The 21,738-nt window shown below is 40.8% G+C and overlaps 1 protein-coding gene across 1 annotated transcript in view; it reads left to right on the top strand.

The window, feature by feature from the left end:
- LOC308273144 (low-density lipoprotein receptor-related protein 2-like) overlaps window positions 1–21,738 on the top strand; it is a gene marked incomplete at both ends in the record, with an annotated part of 57,848 nt that overhangs the window by 18,592 nt on the left and 17,518 nt on the right. Inside the window, 11 exons of the mRNA XM_080710244.1 lie at window positions 6,715–7,026; window positions 8,166–8,378; window positions 11,170–11,361; window positions 11,877–12,092; window positions 14,398–14,636; window positions 15,952–16,081; window positions 16,308–16,492; window positions 17,325–17,511; window positions 19,025–19,243; window positions 19,639–19,822; window positions 21,493–21,694. Of these exons, the coding sequence (XP_080566370.1) occupies window positions 6,715–7,026; window positions 8,166–8,378; window positions 11,170–11,361; window positions 11,877–12,092; window positions 14,398–14,636; window positions 15,952–16,081; window positions 16,308–16,492; window positions 17,325–17,511; window positions 19,025–19,243; window positions 19,639–19,822; window positions 21,493–21,694 (2,279 nt within the window). The remainder of the gene's footprint in view (window positions 1–6,714; window positions 7,027–8,165; window positions 8,379–11,169; window positions 11,362–11,876; window positions 12,093–14,397; window positions 14,637–15,951; window positions 16,082–16,307; window positions 16,493–17,324; window positions 17,512–19,024; window positions 19,244–19,638; window positions 19,823–21,492; window positions 21,695–21,738) is intronic.

Below are 21,738 nucleotides of genomic sequence, written 5' to 3'. Positions count from 1 at the left end.
CCTCTCAACAGTGCCAGAAGCTGCAGACCAATACTTGACTAACTTAAGTGTTATGTATCTCTGATTTACTCTTGTTCTTAGGAGGTAGATGCAGACTGTCAGAAGATACCATGATTCAGGGAATTTTAGTAATAATTAGGTTTTAAAATATTTTACTTTTGTGTCAAGGGAGGATAGAAATGGACCTTTCATTCTTCAGTTTTGCATTGCAGATTTTTAAGGCTAATTTAGAAGTAATTTGCAATGCAGATTTCAGATTGAATCACAAGATATGGTAATATATACTTTGTCTCCCCCCTACACACTCCTAAATACCACACCCACCCTCAAGTTTCCTGTACTAGGGGAGTCACCCTAACTGAAAGCATTTACTTTGTAAAGGAGAACTGAACTCTGGACGAGTAATTCTGAATATCTGTACCCTGGGTGTTCTGCCAAGTACTAAAGATAGGCTTTGCTGCAAGAAGTGCTATATGCATGCCCCTGAGACCTGCTTCAGGGTAGCATGTCTTTCCCAGAGCTCTGTGGGCAAGCACAGCAACCAACACAAAGAAGCTTCTAGTACCTGGGGACCAAGAGATATGGAAATGGGGAGCAATGTCTCCATATATCTGATGGTGTCTAGAAAAGACCCTATTGTGAATATTTTCCCTCTTAATTAAAATGCTGCCTTCTCCCAGTTGGCTTGTCTTGCTGATTGGTTTCTACGTTACAAGTATATCACAGATTTATGAGGGGTTAACAGTTTCATTTGAGCTGTCTCTGACGTTGAGTATTGAGTCCTGTGTCTATGATAGTTAGCTTTCTGCTACTATAACAAATTACTGAAATAATCAACTTATAAAAAGAAAAAGTTAAATAACAAAGAGAAGAGGTTTATTTTAGCTCACAGGTTTAGAGGTTTCATTTAGGCAGACTCATTGATATTAGGCCTCTGGCAGGGGTGCTGTACAACAATGGCTGGGAGCACTTGATGGAATAAAACTGCTCACCTCACAGCCAAGGAGCAAAAGACAGCAAAAGAGAGGAAGAGGAAACGGAAGAGGCTGGGTACCCATGACGCCTTTACGGGCATTTGCTTTATAAAGGAGTACTGAGATCTGGAAGATTAATTCTGAATATCTGTACCCTGGATGCTCTGCCCCCACCAACCTAAACCCCTTCACTAAGCTCCACCTCTTTTTGTGTGTGTGGTACTGGAGATGGAAGCCAGGGGCATTTTACCTCCGAGCTACACCCACAGCCCTACTTTTTATTCTTTATTTCCAAATAGGGTCTTACTGAGTTGCTAGGGGCTTCACTAAGTAGTAGCTGAGACTGGCCTCCAGCTGCGAGATTCTCCTGTCTCTGCCTCCCAAATGCTGGGATTACAATAGTACACCACCGCGCTCAGCTAAGCTCCACCTCTTAAAGGTTCCACTACCTCCCAAGGGCACCTTGAGCTGAAGACTAAGCCTTTAACACGTTGGCCTTTAGGTGCATTCAAGATCCCAACTATAGCAGTGGCTAACAACCCAATAAAACCAGATGAGGCTTTTAATGGGTAGTAATTACAGCATCACTCCTGCTATCAAGACCTGCTCACAAATTGCCTGGCCTCCTTACTGCCCACAAGCATGTAACTTTTACTTATTTTTGTGTACTTTTATTGGTGCATTGTAGCGTCACATCAAAATGCAGCTGAGAGTAATAGGAACATGCATGTATACAACAGCTGGTGAGCCTCCCCCCAACTCTTCCCACTCCCCCTTCTCCATACATGCTATTGAGATTGGCATTGGTAATTTCACGTATGTGCTTGGGTATGATACTCTTGTTATCCTGTTAAAAATTGAGTCTAGAAAATACAGATGAAATTCCTACTAAAAATGGAATAGGGGATAACTATATAACTCAAGGGCAAAGTGCTTTCCTTTCATGTGCAAGGTCCTGGGTTCATTCCCCAATACTTAAAAAGAAGAAAAAGAAAAGAAGAAAAAAAGAAATTGGAGGGCTTCAAAATTCTGTTTTAGAAATATAGTACATATCATGTCTTTGTGTGTGGAAGGGGGTAACTGGGGACTGAAGCCAGGGGTGTTCTACCTTGGAGGTATACTCCCAGCCTCATTTTATTTTATTATTTTTTATTTTGAAATGAGTTCTCAGTAAGCTGTTGAGGATCTTGCCAAGTTGCTGAGTCTGGTCTTGAACCTGAAATCCTCCTGCCTCAGTTTCCCAAGTACGTGGATTACAGGCACGTTTCACCATACTCAGATGAAATACAGTTCATGTCTTTAAGAACCAGGATAGCCCCTGGGCATGGTGGTATACACCTGTAATCCCAGAATTTAGGAACTTGGGAGACTGAGACAGAAAGATTACAAGTTTAAGGCCAGTGCTCTGTAATTAGTGAGACCTTGTTTCAAATTTTTAAAAATAAATAAATAAATAAGACTAGTTTTATAGCTCAGAAGTAGAATACCCTTGGGTTCAATCCGCAGTCTTCTTTCCTAGACAGAAGAACTTCATTGATATTGAGAAGATTCAGATGTATTATGTTATAGAAGTTCCTCTTCGTGACAATGTGAAGAATAGTAAATAAATGTTTTCACCTTAATGCCCCCAAAGTGGGAATAACCTGTAGCATAGTCAGTCCTGTGTGCACTGCGGGGCCCACTCCCATGCCTGGCCGGCCTGGCTTTAACATTTGAGTTCTTACTATAACACCCAGTGATGTGCTAGACAATGTTTAACATCCATTCCTCTAGGCAAAATGTGAATATATACATCTATATCTGTTTATAATAAAGCTTTCTAATATAAAGGATGTCAATCAACAAATGTTAAAACACATGATATTCGTTACTGTAACTTCAACTGATTTTCACAGAATACATTTTTATAATTAAGTCTTAAATTGGAAGCCAGTCTATGGTTGCCATTCAACCAAGATTTATCACTCTCTGAATAAATGCTTGCTTGCTGTCTGATGAGGTAGTAACGTTATGAGTGAGTATTATGGTTTTGATTTAAATGTACTTTTTTGTTGTGTTGGTGGTACTGGGGTACCTGGAAACCCTTCTACCACTGGGCTATACTCCCAGACCTATTTTATATTTTTATTTGGAAACAGGGTCTCTTAAGCCAGCAAGGCTGGCTCCGAACCTGCATGATCCTCCTGTCTCACCTCTCAAGCGCAGGGATTACCAGTGTGTGCCACCACACCCGGCTGATTTAAATGTACTTTGATACTTCTGCCTCCATAAACAAGTGATCTGAAGGCAAAGGGATGAAGATTCTTTGGAATTATTTTATTGGTGAATAAATGACATTTTTGCTGAATTGGATCTCTCATTTTTTGTGGTATTTAAATTATAATGATAGTTGGGCATGGTGGGGCATGCCTGTAATCTCAGTTCTTGGGAGACTAAGAAAGAAGGGTTGAGGACACCCAGACTCAGCAACCTAGAGAGATCCTGTTTCTTTTCCCTGCAGGTCCCGCCCCCACACTGGTACTGGGAATTGAACCCAGAGGAATTATTAGTGAGCAACATTCCCGGCCCTACTTTTTTTAATTTTTGAAATAGGGTCTCACTAAATCGCTGAGAGATTGAGAGGTTGGCATCCAACCTGTGATTTTCCTGTTTCAGCTCCTCAAGGACTGGGATTACAGTTTTGTGTCATCACATCCAGCAAGAGACTGTTTCAAAACAAAAAATAAAAAGGGCTGAGGGTATAGCTCAGAGATACAATGCTCCTGTATTCAATCTGTAGTACCAAAATAAATAAGAATAAAAAGTATGATTACAGACATGATATATTAAGATTAATCTTCATTATTAACACTTTCTATATTACTTTGTTAAGTCTAGACTAGGGACTGGCAGACTTTATGTGTTATGGGCCAAAGAGCAAATCTTTTAGGCTTCGTGAGTACTTTGTCATTCTATCATAAAAGGAGTCACAGAAAGTGTGTGAGTGATTGGCTACATTCCACTAACATTATCTATAAAAACAGGCAATGGGCCAGATTTGACCCAAGGGCAATGTTTTCCAGTCCCAATCTAGAAAACAAAATTTTAAAACCCCAAAAAGCAGCTGGGCATGGTGGCACACGCTTGTAATTCCCATGCTTGGGAGGCAGAGACAGGAGGATCGCGCAGGTTCGAAGCCAGCTGTGCTGGCTTAAGAGACCCCGTTTCCACATTAAAAAAAGTATAAAAATAGGTATGGGAGTGTAGCCCAGAGGTAGAAGGGCTTCCAGGGGAAAAAAAAATCAACCCCAAAAGCCAATTAAGCCCTGATTTTTAGTGTTTATAGTTTTTATGGTATAAATACTCCTGACAGATTTCAAACTACAATATGACATTATTAAATATGGAATTGAGAAGGGATGTGTAGTGACAAACCCTTATATAGTATCACTACCATATGGATACAATTCATATAAATATATGAGAGTATAGATACAAGTGGAGTAACCCCAATACAAAAGTGAAATAGAAATTCAAATTCCATAAAATCTGAATGTCTCTAAGCACCCATATAACACAATAAGTGGAAAAATTCAATCTTGATATTATGGGCTGAGTTTCAGTCAAAATGCAGGTACACTAAAGATACTGTATAATATTTACTTTCAAGCTATATGTATAGGGTGTGTATAAAATGTAATTGAATCTCATGTTTGACTTGGGTCCCATCCTCAAGATACTCACTATGTCTAAGCAAATATTCCAAATCCAAATCACATCTGGTCCTAAGCTTTTTATTTATTTTTTATTTTTTATTTTTTGGTGGTACTGGGGTTCCTGGAAGCCCTTCTACCTCCGGGCTACACTCCCAGACCTACTTTTATGTTTTTATTTGGAAACAGGGTCTCCTAAGCCAGTGTGCGTGGCTGGCTTCGAACCTGCGCGATCCTCCTGTCTCTGCCTCCCAAGCGCCGGGATTACAAGCGTGCGCAACCAGGCCTGGCAATCCTAAGCATTTTAAATGAGTCATACTCAATGTGTTATTGAAGACTGTAGGAAAATAACTGGGAAGTGATGTGTTAAGTATTTATTTATTGCTTTTAATAAATCTCTTATAACTTATTTGATTTTTTATATTGGACAATCTGCTTACAAGATTCCTGAATTTAACAATTGGCTATTGTGAGTGTGAGCAAGTTAGCTTCACTGTCTTACTGTAAAATAATAGACATTATTCTAAGCATTTTACGGGTTTTAACTTTAATTCTTGTAACAACCCTACAAGAGAAGCACTAATCCTATTATACATTTACAGAAAGTGAGGCATAGAATTAACTCACATCTCATAATGGAACAGGGTTCTTTTTTGTGGTACTGGGACTGGAGCCCAGGGCATCTACCTCTGAGCTACACCCCCAGCCCTACCTTATATCCTTTATTTTGAAACAGGATCTCACTGAGTTGCAAAAGGCCTCACTAAGTAGCTGAGAGTTTCCACGAGCCCCAGTCCTCCTGTCTCAGCCTCCCAAATGCCGGGATTACAAGAGTGCACCACCACAGCCTGCTTGGAATATTGTTTTTTTGGTTTTTTGTTTTTTTGTTTGTTTTTTGGTGGTACTGGGGTTCCTGGAAGCCCTTCTACCTCTGGGCTACACTCCCAGACCTATTTTTACATTTTTATTTGGGAACAGGGTCTCCTAAGCCAGCGCACGTGGCTGGCTTCGAACCTGTACGATCCTCCTGTTTCTGCATCCCAAGCACAGGGATTACAGGCGTGCGCTACCACGCCCGGCTTGGAATATTGTTTTTAATGAGAGAATTTGACTTGCTGACCTGATATAATTTTTAATCTCTATGCCATATTGCAAGAAACTTGGCACAGATCTCTTGAAGAGAGCTAAATACCTAACTTAGACCAGTTTTATGGAATGGTAGTGGGTTTGGATAGGAGTAGAAAGAGCACTTTGAAGGTTAGTGCATAACTCAGTTATTCATGCTTAAAATTGGACACTTTGGAACCGGGCATGGTGGCACACACTTGTAATCCCAGCATTTGTGAGGCTGAGACAGAAGGACTGCAATTTGTGGACAGCCTCAGCTACTTAGTGAGGCCCTTTACAACTCAATGAGACCCTGTTTTAAAATAAAGAATAAAAATAGGGCTGGGAGTGTAGTTCGGAGGCACAATGACCCCTGGGTTCTATCCCCAGTATCGGGAAAAAAAAAAAAAAACAAACACTTTGGCTTTTGTACGCTTGGTTCCCATCATGTCTGTGTCTTCTGGTTGTAGATTTCCTCACTGCCTGTGCACTTTGTCAATGCCTTCCATGCCACTGTAGTGGTGTGACTTTCACCCAGTTTCTGCTTTCCTGTAGCAGTTTCAGTTCTAGTCACTTGACATGTAATTATTGCTTTTCTTGTTAATCTATGGGGAGGAAGAAATGTGAACTGAAGTTGCAGACCTGCCTTCAAATGCAGGCTTTGCCACTTGGATATCTATCCTACAAAATGTAGCCACTGCCTCCCTTGCCAAGTGGCAATAAATATGAGAAGAGTTCATGGGACAAGGTGACAGAACCAGAGTAGAAATGATGAGGTTCATCAGGTGAATGAGAACTGCAAACTCTTGAGGGTCAGGATTTTATAGCCTTGCCCATTCCCCTGTCTCCTCTCTCCCCTTGACCCAGTTTGAGTCTGTCCATGAACACATTTGAAAGCTTTTCCTAATGGAGTTGTTTTTTTTTTTTTTTTTTTCCTACAGTCTGCTCAGCAAACGTGGACATAGTTACAGGGAACCTGTACTGGCTGCCCTGTGACAGAGGTGCTATCCAGAAGACCAAACTTCCTGGTGCAGACACACACACTCTCTACCGCACAAGCAGCATCATCCTGCACCTCCTTGTGGATTGGCCACGGAGGATGCTCTACTGGGTGGAAAGTGGGAGACACTTGCAGAGCATGACCCTCGATGGCAAAAATAGACATGAAGTCTGGAGAGGCACCTGGACGGCAGACACCCAGATGGCCTTAGACCTTGGCTCGGCCAGCATCCTCTGGACTACTAAAGGCATGGGTGAGCACTGGACTACCCGTTCCATGGGAAGAAGCACAGGAATGGGAGGATGAGCAAGCTCTGAGCAGAGTCTTGTTTGTAATATAATGCTTCCTGATGTTTTTTATTTTAAATTTTGGGCTGAACTGGAGAATCTTTTAATTTTTGACACAAAATAATTATACGTACTTATGAATATGGTTATATTTTGACACATGTATACAACATGCAATGGTCAAATGGGGGGATATCTGTCACCCCAAGCATTTATCATTTCTTTGTACTGAGGACATTCAAAATCTTCTTTTCTAGCTTTTCCTGTTATTCTTCTTCTTCTTTTTTTTTGGTGGTACTGAGGTTCCTGGAAGCCCTTCTACGTCTGGGCTACACTCCCAGACCTACTTTTATATTTTTTAAATTTGGAAACAGGGTCTCCTAAGCCAGCGCGTGCGGCTGGCTTCGAACCTGCACAATCCTCCTGTCTCTGCCTCCCAAGCGCGGGGATTACAAGCGTGCGCCACCATGCCCGGCTTCCTGTTATTCTTCTTTTCTAGCTATTCCTGTTATCCTAAGAACTAGGTAGACATAGGTTTTAACTCCAACTTTGACAGCTAAAGCTCAAGCAAGTCACTTGCCTCAAACTCACCTCTTATCTAAAAGTCTAATTTGGGGATTTTAAAGATAGAAGACCTCTGAAATAATATATATATATATATATATATATATATATATATATATATATATATATATAGGCTTTTTAAAATATACTCACTAGCCTTTTGTCACTTTAGAATTTGTTTCTACTTCTATAAGTAGAAGTCATGGGACTTATTCACAGGTTGTAGCTGAATTTTCTCATCATTTTACCCAGAAACTGGCCCTGAGGCCTGGCAGCTGCATCCTAATAAGCAGGTGTTTTTAGTGTACATGGAGATAGTAAAGTTACATCTGATGTTCCTCCACAGAAAAGCCAAGTCCCTTGCTTTCCTGGAGCTCAGAGCACCTCATTGGCCTATTTTTATGTATAAAACTAAAACCTACACAACTCAATAGGAAGAAGAGGTGCTTCTTTCAGTTTTATGGAGGCCATGTACCTACCCACTACCCCACTCTCAACTCACTGTTCAGTGTCAGTTTCTAAGACCTTGACTGTTCCTTAGGGATGCAAAGTCTGAGTCTCCTAAAAAACAGAACCTACTCTTTGAACAAGTCCTGGAGTAATGGTCTTATAGCAGCTCACGAGCCCTACCTGGTGACTGTGGACAAGGCAGCTCTTGTGCTGTGGAACAGGAAGACACTAGAGCCCTTCTCAGTGCTGAAGGAGCCCTACATAAGGAAAATGATCATCTTGGCGGAGAATCAGGAGGTGCCAGGCGAGTCTTCCTCTGTCGGGTTATTCTTTGATATTCACTTTATTTCTCAGTGTGTTTTCCTAGGACAACATCCTGACCACCTGTGTGGTTGTATTAGAAGCTCTTCCAAACCACAGTTCTGTAAGTGACCTCCCTAACTTCTCCATATTCTGGAACCATAAGAATCTAACACATTTCTCAAAGTTGCTAAATGACATTAAATCTCTAAGCCATACTCAAGTTTGCACACCATAGCCCCTTTTGGAAACCATCTTGCACACTAGCGTATTCAAGACTTTTAGCCTGGCAGCAAAGAAATATATTTAATTTTTTCTAAACCAGTTTCCAAAAGTGACTGCCAAAGCATACATTTTTTTTTTTATCATGGGATACATAGCAAGTTACATCTTACACAAGATCCTTCATGATCCTTCATGCTCCTCTAAGCCTGTAGGCACAGGCCGGATATCCCTTATCTGAAATGTGTGTGACCAGGAGTGCTTCAGATGTTGGGTTTTTTGGATTTGGGAATATCTATATACAAATAATGATATATTTGGGGTATGGGGCCCAGTCTCAAAGTATATCCATTTAGGATTCACATATACTTTATGCACATACCTGGAGATAGTTATATTAATATTTTTAGTGCTACTACAGTTGTGTGTGTGTGGGGGGGATTGAACTCAGGGACATTCTATCTCTGAGCTATACCTTCAGCCCTTTTTAAATTTTTTTTCTTTTTTTGGTGGTACTGGGGTTCCTAGAAACCTTTCTACTTCCGGGCTACACTCCCAGACCTATTTTACACTTTTTTAAAATTTGGAAACAGGGTCTCTTAAGCCAGAGCGGCTGGCTTTGAACCTGTGTGATCCTCCTGTTTCTGCCTCCCAAGCGCGGGGATTACAAGCATGTGCCACCACGCCCGGCGTAATTTTTTTGTTTTAAGCAGGGTCTCATTAGATTTCTGAGAGCCTCACTACACTGCTGAGGGTGTCCTTGAACCTGAAATCCTCCTTTCTCAGCCTCCCCAAGTACTAGAATTATTATGATGTGCTCCTGCATTTTGTCTCTTACCTATCACGTGAGGTCAAGTGTAGAATTTTCTACTTGTGACATTATGTTGACATTTGGAAAGTTTTGGATTTTGGAGCATTTTGGATTTCAGGATTTTTAAATATGTTTTATTGGTGCATTATAGTCTCACATCATAATATAAATTATGTTGACAGTGAAATACATGCATTTCAGGTGTTTGGATTAGGGATATTCAATGTATACCAGAAAAGCAGAGCTCTTCTTTAGGTTGAAATTGTGTCAGGGTTATTTGGATAAATCTGCTTGAAGTTGGCTTCCCTTTTTTATTTCTTTTTCAGTATGTCTAAACATTTTGAAATTATAATTTAAATCTTAAAGGTTAAAGCTGAAAAACTATGCTCAGTTTCTGCTAGAGATTAAGTGCACTTTTTCCTATTTCCCCCAAATAAAAATCAATATTAATTAATTAATTAATCACACTTCAAAGTCTGAGTTTTCTTTCAATACAAAGCAACCATTACATGCACATAAAATGCTCATTTGTTAATGTAATAATTTCCCTGGCTTATTCAACATGCAATTTGCACAACTCCAATGACTACAATTTGGGGCAAATGTAATAAACAGAAAAACCACAATTTCAAGTTTTCAAAACTAGTTCTTAAAATTACTTATAGGACACTCAGGTCAATTTTACTTCTCAGAAAAAAAATATTTTCATATAATGCAGAAGCAAGGATGTCCTTGCTTGGACATCCCAAAAGGACAGCACACTTCTACACATTTGATTCTGCCTCTCATCTCCTTCTTCCTTGCAAAAGGCCTTATTATTATTATTTTTTACTCAACTGGTTGGTTACACTAGTTCTTAAGGGTGAAAAAACATTAGGCATAAATACATCTTTCTTAGGTGGTAAATGTGCCAATAAAGTTAACTTTTCAGCAACAAGTCCAATTATGCTTATTTTAACAAATCTGTTCAGTTGTTACAATAATTGTGAAGAGTACTAATTGATAACTGAGTAGTGTAATTTATGCATCTCAATAAATGAGAGCCTGTTTTATGTTGGCCCTTATACAAGACAACAGAATGCTATAGCAGGAAACCAGAAGGATAGTTATGTACCGTTTAATGATAGGGACACATTTCATAAATGTGTTGTTAGATGATTTTATTATGTGTGAACACCGTAGAATGTACTCGCACAATCCTAGCTGGTATACTCCTTTGCACCTACTTTACATAGTCATATGTGCTATACTTTCATATGGCTGGAGAGCAGTAGGTGTGCTTACATCAGCATCTCTGCAAACACAGGAGTAACTGGTTGTGCTCAATGTCAGGACAGCCACAGTACAACAGCAATGATGTCATTAGGTGACAGGAATTTTCCAGTTCCATTATAATCTGATGGAACCATTGTCACACATGAAGCCTGTTGTTGGCTAAAGCATCATCGTGCAAAAATGTCTGTATTCTATTTTTATTTCCCAGGCGGGAATAGGGCATCTGATAGCAAAAAATTAAATTTGAAGTTTGTAGACTGGAAAGGAGAAAACAATTTTCCCAAATTCAAAGCCAGTACATGATAAACTGATGTACCACATTTAATCTAAGGATGCAAGATTTGGGTCATTCTCACTTTTTCTTCCTATGAAGTAGAAAAATGTTTATACTCAGCCATGACATGGCTTTCTGGAGGAGGACAGTAGGAACCCACTCCTATTGCTAATATCGATGGCCTGATCTGCTGAAGCAATGGTTTACTCTTAGATCCTGAAGTTGAAGAAGAGCCAGAGGTCTCTCCTACTCTTCCTCCTTCGCCACCTCTGCTCTGCACCCGATCCTCTGTCCTCTGTCAGAACGGGGAAGAATGCATTTCTCAGGAATCTCTCTGTGATGGCAAGCATGACTGTCAGGATGGCTCAGATGAAGAGAAGTGCTCTCAGCTCTGCCACGGACCAGGTCTGTCACCTTCTCCAGTCTTCATGTAACATTCACCAACTGGGCTTTGGGGCATGATATGAATTGCAGAGTTTTATTTAATTACAAGCATGCTAAATTTCCCTAGATGAAGTAGCATAGATGCAAGCCACTGTCTGTCAGGATTCTGAGGCTGTGAGTGCTCATTTTGCCATATTTCAGCCAAGTGCTTGACCATTGCCTACTCACTTCTTCGAACTGGCTAATTGCTTCAATATTTGCCTTCATAGAGGCTGAGCCACAGAGTGACCTAAATGGCTCACTTGTAAAAAAAAAAAAAAAAAAAAGTTGGCAGTAGTCTAAAAAGTCATCCAAGTTAACAACCAAACTTGAGGCCTTATTTAAAGATTTTTGCTAACGTGTATAATGGATCAACTATCTGTATTGGAACTCAGATAAAACAAGATGCAGTCTGTTTACTCCTTGAATTCCAGAAGAAGGGTGAGTTCATCTAATTTTATATGACCAGTATTAGCTTTTGGCTCTGTCCATTTAAGGTATTTTCCAGTGTCTGGACGGAAGTAGGTGCATAGAGGGGAAATACCACTGTGATGGGGCTCAGCACTGTGTGGATGGCTCCGATGAGCTGGGCTGTTGGAAGCCCGTTGAAGACTGTTCTCTGCGTTGTGACAACAAGACCCGCTGTATCCCCAAGAGCTGGCTCTGTGATGGGAAACTAGACTGTTCTGACAAAAAAGATGAGCAAGGATGTAGTAAGTTTTGTGGGGCTTCCTGAGAGCCTTTTAACTGCATTACAATGGATCCTTCTTATTCTTGGTAGTTATGTTTTATAAAGTTGTTGCAGATGCTGAACCATTGCTTCTGGAAAAGACAAGATAGGTTCCTGTGAACCTCTGACCACAATATTTTTGTTAGCCGTTTTAGAGCACTTTTCCATCACTGTGAACCAAATACCTGGCACAAATAACATAAAGGAGTAAAAGTTTATTTAGCTCATGGTTTTCAGAGGTACAGTCCATACTTGGCCAACTCCAAGGCAGACAGCATGGCAGCAGAGCATGGATGAGGAAAGCTGAGCTCAGCTGAATGGCTGCCAGAAGAAGAGAGACAGAAAGACAGGAAGGAACTAGGGACATTTACAACCCTCAAGGCCACACCTGCAGTAACACCTCCTCTAGTCAAAGACCAGGTCTGTCACCTTCTTTAGTCTTCTGTGCAACATAAACTGACTGTGCAGCCATGCCCCACCTACTTATGACCACATAATAAATCCACTCAACTCAGTAGCTTCCAGAAGCAGAGAGACAAAAAGTGACCAGGGATAGATGTAGGTCCCAAGGCCATACCCCCAGCAACCTCCCTCCCACAGCCATGCTCCACATGCCCAAGTTATCACTGAGCAAATCTATTGAAAGTCTTAATCCTTCAGCTGATTTATCCACTGATAAGGTTGGAGCCCTGATTCAATTATTTCACCACTGACCATTTTTGCATTGTCAGTATAGGAGCTTTTCCAGAGAAATTTTACATTAAACCATGGTAAGAACCTTGTTATGTGTGTCTCTGCTAAAAGATGTCTTAATACATACCACTAATTCATCAGCATTGGACTCATAGCTTTTTCTATAACTCATGCCTTGACAAAGCTTACCCAACATGAATATTTTTCTCCTTGAGGCACATCACAGACTTGTTGTCCTTAAAAACACTAGTGTCCTGACACTTCGGCACCAGGCTAGGAGGCCAGTGTAAACAGGAAAAAAAATGACCAAAAAGTACAAAAATGTGAAAAGTATGACTACAAAGAGATGGCAAAAAGGACACTTATTTGGAGTTTGAGAGCTATCACAAATAGGTTGTTTGTTCAACCCCAGCTGGGAACACCTATTAAGAGACACAAATTTTTTGCCACTCTGCAATTGTCTATAAATGACCATGAAAGTATTGATTTGAGATTACAAAAACATGTTAGCAAGTAGTTGATTATGAAAATACTGAATCTACAAAGAATGGGGGTCACCAACTTTACTTACTGCAGAGGTAACAGACTAAGATGGAAGAACTTGAGTTACGAGGGTCTTGGTGATTAAACACCCTCCCCCATCACAAAAGTACTTTGTAGTAAACCAGTCTTACAAAGTTATTTCTTATTGACTTCACGTTTACCTCCTTGAAGATTTAAATTTTGGGCCTTGGTATTTCTCCCTTGGGGAATCAGGGTAGGAGAATGGAGAACTGAAGAAGGAAAGGGGCAGCTGGGTAAAGCACCACGATAAATTTGGATGTGGAGGTGACCACATAGTCAGAGACTATGATTGCGCTTGGGTTATGAAACTATCAGGAGGGAAGAGATGCTGGGAGGAAGTGGAAGGAACTCAAGATATAAATTACTTTTTTTTGTGGTACTGAGGATGGAGCCCAAGGGCATTCTACTTCTGAGCTATACCCCCAGTCCAAATTTTTTTTCTTTATTTTGAAACAGGGTCTCCTGAGGCCTTCACAGAGAGCCTCACTAAGTAGCTGAGGCTGTCCACGAACCGCGATCCTCTGGTCTCAGCCTCCTAAATGCTTGAATTACAACTATGCACCACCACACCCGGATCATAAATTACTTTTTAATACAAAATATAGTTTCTCCTAAGCAGGATCCTTTATCTGACAGCAAATCAAGACTATATATATATATATATATATATATATATATATATATCTGTAGGTATTGAGTTTTTGAACTCAATAAATTGTTGAGTTAATTATTGGAGCATAAATTATTGAATATTTTGATGTTATTCTTTCATCTCTGTTCCTCAGCATTTGTTTACTAGGAGGAAGAGAGAATTTTCAGGGATAGCTTCTGCTTGTTTATGTGTCTGTTTGTTTACTGGGGGGTAAAGTCCTTAGTAGGCTTTTCCTGGCACAGTTCTTGACTTGAACCACTAATGCCTCCTGAGGCTAGTTCCCAAGATGGTAGCAGAAGCTGGGGGCATCTTCAAAACATTTTGTCTTTGAATTGCTTCATATCTGGCTGAATTTTTACCTAAAGATTTATTTTTCCAGTTCATGAAAAATGCAGCACATCTGAATTTAGATGTGAGAATGGCCAGTGCATATCTTACTCTCTGCATTGTGATGGAAACAGAGACTGCCTGGACCACTCGGATGAAGAAGGCTGTCCTGACACCTGGCCCCTGCAGTGCCCATTAGGGGAGGTGAAGTGCCAGAGGAGTGGAGAATGTGTGTTGGCAGAGTGGGTGTGTGACCATGACCTAGACTGCAAAGATGGAAGCGATGAAAAGGTACAATAATCTCTCAGGAAAATAGGGCTATGGTCATCCCTCAGTGTGTGTAATAGGCTGGTTTCAGAGCTGTCTCATGGATACCTAAATCCACAGATGCTCAAGTTTCTTAAATAAAATGAAGGATTTACTTGTTTAAAACCTACACACATTAAAGTGTCATTGCAAAAAAAAATAATAAAGCGTTACTGCTAGATTCCTTGTAATACCTTATAAGTAGCTGTTATAGTATATTGTTTGGGGAATAATGATAAGGAAAAAAACCTGTGCACGTTTTTTTTCAAATATTTTGATCTGGGGCTAGTTAAATTCACAAATATGGATCACTGCCTACAGATTTCTAATCACAGAGTTAACACATGTTTTCTGTAGAAAATCGGGGAAAACACAAGATTAGAGAAGTGGCCCATAATCACTGCTCAGACAGCTACATAGATACATCAAAGTGTCCAAAGTGTTTCTAATGAGGTTGTTTGAAAGTCAGACTTGCAAGAGGAATTTTGTTTGTAGGAGGTTTGCAAGTGTTATAATGTGATAACCATGACCTAATTGTCCTGTGTAGATATATGCAACTGAAGCCAGCTGTCACTAGCTTCATTTAATTTTTACCATGAAGCTCCTGCATTATATAAAATACAGCCTGGTCTCTCAAATCCTACTGCTAGCCTGTTACCTCAAGCAAGGACTTACTCCCTAGTGTTCTATTTCCTCATTAGCAAACTAGATATAGGACAGACAACTTTGGCCTGTCTGGGGGATTGAGAATATATATTTAAAAAAAGGCTCTGGGAACTAGTAGATGCCTAGGTGACCCTCCCTTCCAAGTACTCAAATCAGAGTAGATGCAAAATAGACTGTCAATTTTAATTTGCTGCGGCATGTGTTAGAATTCTAACACATACAGAAAGAATTCTAAATTAAAGTTTCTACAACAGATTCCTTTGCTTGCGGCATATGTTAGAATTCTAACACATACAGAAAGAATTCTAAATTAAAGTTTCTACAACAGATTCCTTTGCTTATGTTTCCTAAAAGAAACTAAGACTTTCTAACTGGCCAATTTGACTGAATAAGACATCTCTCCCCACTTAGCACCCAGGTGCTTACTACCTAGAAATCATCTCCTAAATTCCAGCTACAGAAAGGATTTCTTATAGTTTGCATAAAAGTTTTAGGCTCTATCTGGCCCCCTTGCAGAAGGGACTTGAATAGAGCCTCCTAACCTAGGCCTGTTCTTCTCCGGGAACCCCTTTTCTGGCTCTGGATGTGCCAGAGCCACTGGCTGAATCTTCTGGCTGCATCCCTGTCTCCCCAGGACTGTGCCCTTGAAGTGCCTCGGTGTGGCCCAAGGCAGTGGGCCTGTGCCAGTGGAGACCAGTGTGTGCCTGACTTCTGGCGCTGTGATGGGCAGAGTGACTGCGGGGATGGCAGTGATGAGGCTACCTGTAAGTGCGGAACCTCACTGAGAGGAGAAGCCAGGTCGCTCCCAGGTCCCCTTTGCTTCCTTACTAAGGGAGCAAAAATACCAGATCAACCTGAAAATGCTTCAGAACCAGAAATTCGTTCCTGTCCCCAAATGGGGGTATCCAGACTGTATACTGGGTAACCTCACTCTGGAGGGATGTTGGGGGCAGGGAATTGTCACATCTAAGTAGACCATCTCCCCTGCAGGCCTCCCTCAGAAGTGCCTGGGCTCTGAGTTCCAGTGCGGTACCTCTGCCTGCCTCCACTTGGGCGCCCTGTGTGATGGGAAAGAGGACTGTGCAGACGGCTCGGATGAAGGAGGAGGGTGCTCTCAGTCAGCATGCAGCCCAGGACTGTGCCCCCATGCATGCTACCAGTCCCCAGCTGGGCCTGTGAGTTGTTTCAGCACTTTTTCTCTGGCAGCAATAAACTTGGTGTGGGGGACCAGGCAAGTGTCTCACATATGTTGTCCCTTATTGCTCTGTGGCCTCTAAGTTTCCCATGGCAGAGCTGTTCTGACAGTCCATGGATGTGCCAGAGCCTTTCCTAGCTCCCACAGAGCCCTGTTTAGCCCCCCCCCCCCATCCTATCTTGAGTCTCCAGGAACCCAGCTTCCTGAAACTTGACTGCAGTTTGCTCTCTGGACGACACTTAGAAGTAAGCAAGAAATTGCTGTGAACTGTTCTAAGAGTGGACAGCCCCTGATATTGCAGCTCAGGAAGCTGACTACTTCCAAACAGATGCTTCCATATGAGTATTTGGAATCTGACCTAATAAAAACCGTAATTCTGGCTTGCATTGTGTTCTCAATTGTATTCTTCAATTGAGAAATGCCTGGATTCTAGTTAGAGTTATTAATTGGCCAGGTATAGTGAACTTGATTCTAAGGGGCGAATAGGAGAAAAACATTCTGATATCTATCAGAATAAATATCAGATAGATTCTCTGAACTGTAAGACTCCCTCTACTCTCACTTATCCTGCTACAGCTTGGGTATCCTGGGCTGATCCTGGACAGCTTTGCTAACTCAGGACCCAAGGTAAACAGGTGTAAGGGGGGGGGAGGCAAAGAAATAACCATACTTGAACTTGGCTCTGAGAACAGTTTGAGCTGTCAAAATTGATGCATCACCCTATGCCCTATACATTTCATACCAAGACTGAGGTCTTTTTATCAATACTGTTTTGTCTTGAGAAAGTCTTCATGTCTTCTTGTCTTTTTCAGGTGTGTGCTTGTGAGCGAGGCTTTGAACTGGAGAGCAGTGGTCGAATCTGCCAAGATGTAGACGAGTGCCAGGAGCTGGGCAGTCAGCCCTGCAGTCAGACCTGTGTCAATACCGAGGGCTCATACATCTGTGCCTGTCGTCCTGGTTACTCACTGGAGCCTGATGGCCACACTTGCAAAGCAACAGGTAAGCTGGAGCTGAGAATATCTTCTAAGTCAGGTGCTTTGAGATCCTAAATCTTCCAGAATTGCCAGTACATACCTGTCATCCTCAGGTCTTAAATGCTCCTGTTAGAAAAACTAGTTTATCTTCAGAAAAACAACTAGTATATAGTGTGTATATATATATATATATATATATATATATATATATATATATATATATATCTCCAAAGCCATCTTTTTTTTTTTTTGGGTGGTACTGGGGTTCCTGGAAACCCTTCTACCTCTGGGCTACACTCCCAGACCATATATATATATATATATATATATATATATATATATATATATATATATATATATATATATGTAAACAGTGTCTTATAGCCAGCGAGGATGGCTGGCTTCAAACCTGCGTGATCCTCCTGTCTCCTCCTCCCAAGCTCGGGGATTACAAGCATGCGCCACCACGACTGGCCATCCTTCTTTTTTTTTTTTTTTAATACTGGGGATTGAACCTAGGGGAATCCTACCTCTGGGCTACACCCCAGCTCTTTCTTATGTCAAGACAGGGTATTACTAACTTGCTGAGGGCCTACTAAGTGTATGAGGCTGGTATCAAACCTTCAATCCTTTTGTCTCAACTTCCCAAACACTGGGAATACAGGTATGAGCTGCCATACCTGCCTGGCTAAAGCAATCCTTTTAAACCTTTCATTTCAAACTGAATTAGTCTGAGACTACCTACTAATAAGATACTACTGTAACAAAGTCACAATGCCAGCTTCTATATCCATGCTCAACCTTACCTGTCCTGTCAAGCATGTTTTCTGCCCATATACTCTCAAATCTTTAGTTAGAAATGAATATTTTCATTTAAGGTAATAATTCCTTTATTCAAACAGATGAATGGTTTGCAAAATTATGGGAAATACACACAATGGAATTCTATTCAGCTATAAAGAAGAACAAAATCATGTCATTTGTAAGAAAATGGAAAGTGCTGGAAAGCATTATGTTAAGTGAGATCAGCTAAACACAGAAAGAGAAGGGACATATGTTTCCTCTAATATGCCCAAACGAGTGAGCATTGGGGATACCAGAGGGACTCCAGATAATGGAAGGGAAATCTCAGCAAAGTTTGAATGGAAAACTAAGAGAGGAAGGAGGCTGAACTTGATTAATGAGGGGCTACTTCCGAATAGGTGTACAAGTATGAATATAGCAAGGTTAGCCTGGGTATTAATTGTCGGGAGGGGGGAAGGGAAAATGAGGGGGGATAGAGGGCACCAAATACAGATTAAATATATAACATTTACTTTCAATTAAAAATATATAAAATTAAAAAAAAACAAAGTACCTTTAAACTATGGTTATTATACTCACCATTACATCATGAAGAAGTACTTTGACACTGGCTAGTTGGCTTCTCAGCCCTAGCAATGAGGAGGCAGTACCATTTGTCCTTTAATTCCTTGGTCAGTGCTGAGGTTTGCATTAACTCTTTCAAGGCCACATTGAAAGCACTTCTTATTTGACAGGTACTGAACCAATCCTGCTTGTCGCCATTCAGTTTAATCTCTTTCTCTATGGATTGAGAAGCTTAAAAGAAGACATTCTGGTTACCACAGACAAGAATCTGATTATCTACTCGGTTGATTATGACTTACTTGATCAGAAAGTTTTTTGGGCAGATCTCAATGCAGAAAGTATAAAGTGGATAAGTATGGACACAAAAAAGAAAGGAACTGTGGTTAAAGGTATGTCTCTTTGTAAGGCTTTCATCCTATCCTTATTAAATACACATAGCCTACACAATAAAATGAGTAGCCATTAACATTCTAAACACTGGTTGGATTATATCTCCTTAGCTAAAACAGGGTTTCTAGTTGGTAAGAATATGAAGATGCGTTGTCATCTCAGTAGACATGATCATCTCTCTCATTGCCAAGCTATCAGCCAGTGACCATCATCACTGACAGCCATCTCCCTTTACAATACTACTTTGGAGCAGTTTTTAAAAGACCTGCTTTGTTGGAGATGAAGACAGTAGTTGTAAAATGAACATGGTATACACGTCTGAAACCTATAAACTCAAGACTCAAACATTATACTTTAACGTGAGTACATATGCCAAATGTTTTCTTCTCATTAGGGATAAAATCAGACTGTCTAGTGGTTGACTGGGTTGGAAGAAACCTGTACTGGACCGATGGGACAGCTGGTCAGATCTTGGCCATTCAGTTAACTGCTGTTTGGAGAGGAAAATCTGAGTATACAGTTGTCCTTGAAGATGGCCTGATGCAGCCCCACTCTTTGGCTTTGGATCCCCTCAGTGGGTGAGTCCAGGTGTCAAAGTGCCTGGCCAAGACACTTAACTTGGGTATTCTTCCTTAGTTCTACTTTGCTTGTGTTCTCGCTTACAGAATGGGTGAATAGGAAACTTACCTCATTTAACCATACATCTTATGATGGTGTAGGTCAGTTAGACAAATGGTAATCTTAAAACTTTCTGAAAAAAGCTTATTTATTCTAATAAAGAGATATATTATAAGCTGGGAGTGGTGGCTCCTGCTTGTAATTCTAGCATTTGGATTGTGGTTCGCAGACAGCCTCAGCTATTCAGTGAGGCCCTTTGCAACTCAGTGAGACTCTGTTTCAAAATAAAGAATAAAAAATAGGGCTGGGGGTGTAGCTCGGAGGTAGAATTCCCCTGGGTTCTATCCCCAGTAATGCGAGGGGAGGGGGGGGGGAGAGAGAGAGAGAGAGAGAGAGAGAGAGAGAGAGAGAGAGAGAGAGGGAGAGAGAGAGAGAGGTTTACATGATAAAATGTGAGTTCAGCTCACTTGGTGGTACACTTATACTTTCTTCTGCTAAAATACATAAATATATCTCTGGAGCAAATTTTATAGTTTTAAATGGCAAGTAAGGGCCAGGCGTGGTGGTGCACACTTGTAATCCTCGCGCTTGGGAGGCAGAGACAGGAGGATCGCGCAGGTTCGAAGCCAGCCACACATGCTGGCTTGGAGACCCTGTTTCTAAATAGAAATATAAAATAGGTCTGTAAGTGTAGCCCGGAGGTAGAAGGGCTTCCAGGAACCCCAGTACCACCAAAAAATAAAAATAAATAAAAATAATAAATGGCAAGTAAGGGGAAAATGCAATGAAGATAGTGTTTAGTTTATAATAATTTGGGTCAGAATTAAACCTGGTTTATTCTATCTAGGGTCTTTTCTGTCTGCAAACCAAAGGAATGTAAAGTTAACATCCTCACCTTTTCACTGAGTTAGCTATATGGGTATCAAATATAAGTAAACCTAAGATTTAAGGTAGCCTCGATTGGGTACCCTCTGTCTTCTTTCTCACCTTTTAATACCTTTAATCAAGAATCTATCAACATGGTCCACAGGAAATTGGCTGTAGTGATTGATGCATCTAATGGCCTATAGTTAAGAATGAGGTCTGAGGCACACATCTGTCCATAGGACCATCCCATTTTCTAGCTGAGAAAAGATAGGCAGGCTCCCTAGATCTTTCCAGGCCAGCACTAATGGATTCCCAGCCTTCATGTACAACTGTCACAATAGACACTTTATCCTCAAGTAATGCTTAAATTATCACCATAAAATTTCAAAGAAAACTTTCTTTTAGTCTTTCACAATAAACCTAATTAAAGTTGAAGGAAAAATAACTGGACTGTGACTCAGGGTTATAAGAAATGCATTGATAATATTTTTTCAAGGCTATGCATTATCTTTATGTGTATGGGAGGGTGGCGGTGATGGGGCAATCCCAGGGGCATTCTACCTCTGGGCTTCATCCCCCACAGTATATTTTTTTAATTTGGAAACAGGGTCTTGCTAAATTTATGAGAGCCTCACTGAGTGGCTGAGGTTGGTTTCAAACCTGCACTTCTCCTGTCTCAGCCTCCCAAGCACTGAGATTACAGTACTGGGATTATACTCGACTCAGCTATGCATTATTTTAAAGTTGACTTTTATTTGCACAGATTAATGTACTGGTCTGAAATTGGAGAAGAACCTCAAATTGAGCAAGCTGGCATGGATGGCAGCAATAGAAAAATGCTCATTGGTCAAGGTCTTGGACGGCCTACTAGCATAGCTCTTGACCAGTTAAGCTGGAAGATATTCTGGTCTGATGACAAATTTCACTGTATTGGCTCTGCCAACCTGGATGGTACTGAAATTAATGTAAGTGTCCTTTTGACATTAGACTTGTTCAAAATGTCATATGT

The sequence above is a fragment of the Muscardinus avellanarius genome (assembly GCF_963383645.1).
Source record: "Muscardinus avellanarius genome assembly, chromosome: 14".
Taxonomy (NCBI): domain Eukaryota; kingdom Metazoa; phylum Chordata; class Mammalia; order Rodentia; family Gliridae; genus Muscardinus; species Muscardinus avellanarius.
The sequence above is the reverse complement of the archived record's forward strand: the minus strand, read 5'-3'. Positions and strand labels throughout refer to the sequence as shown.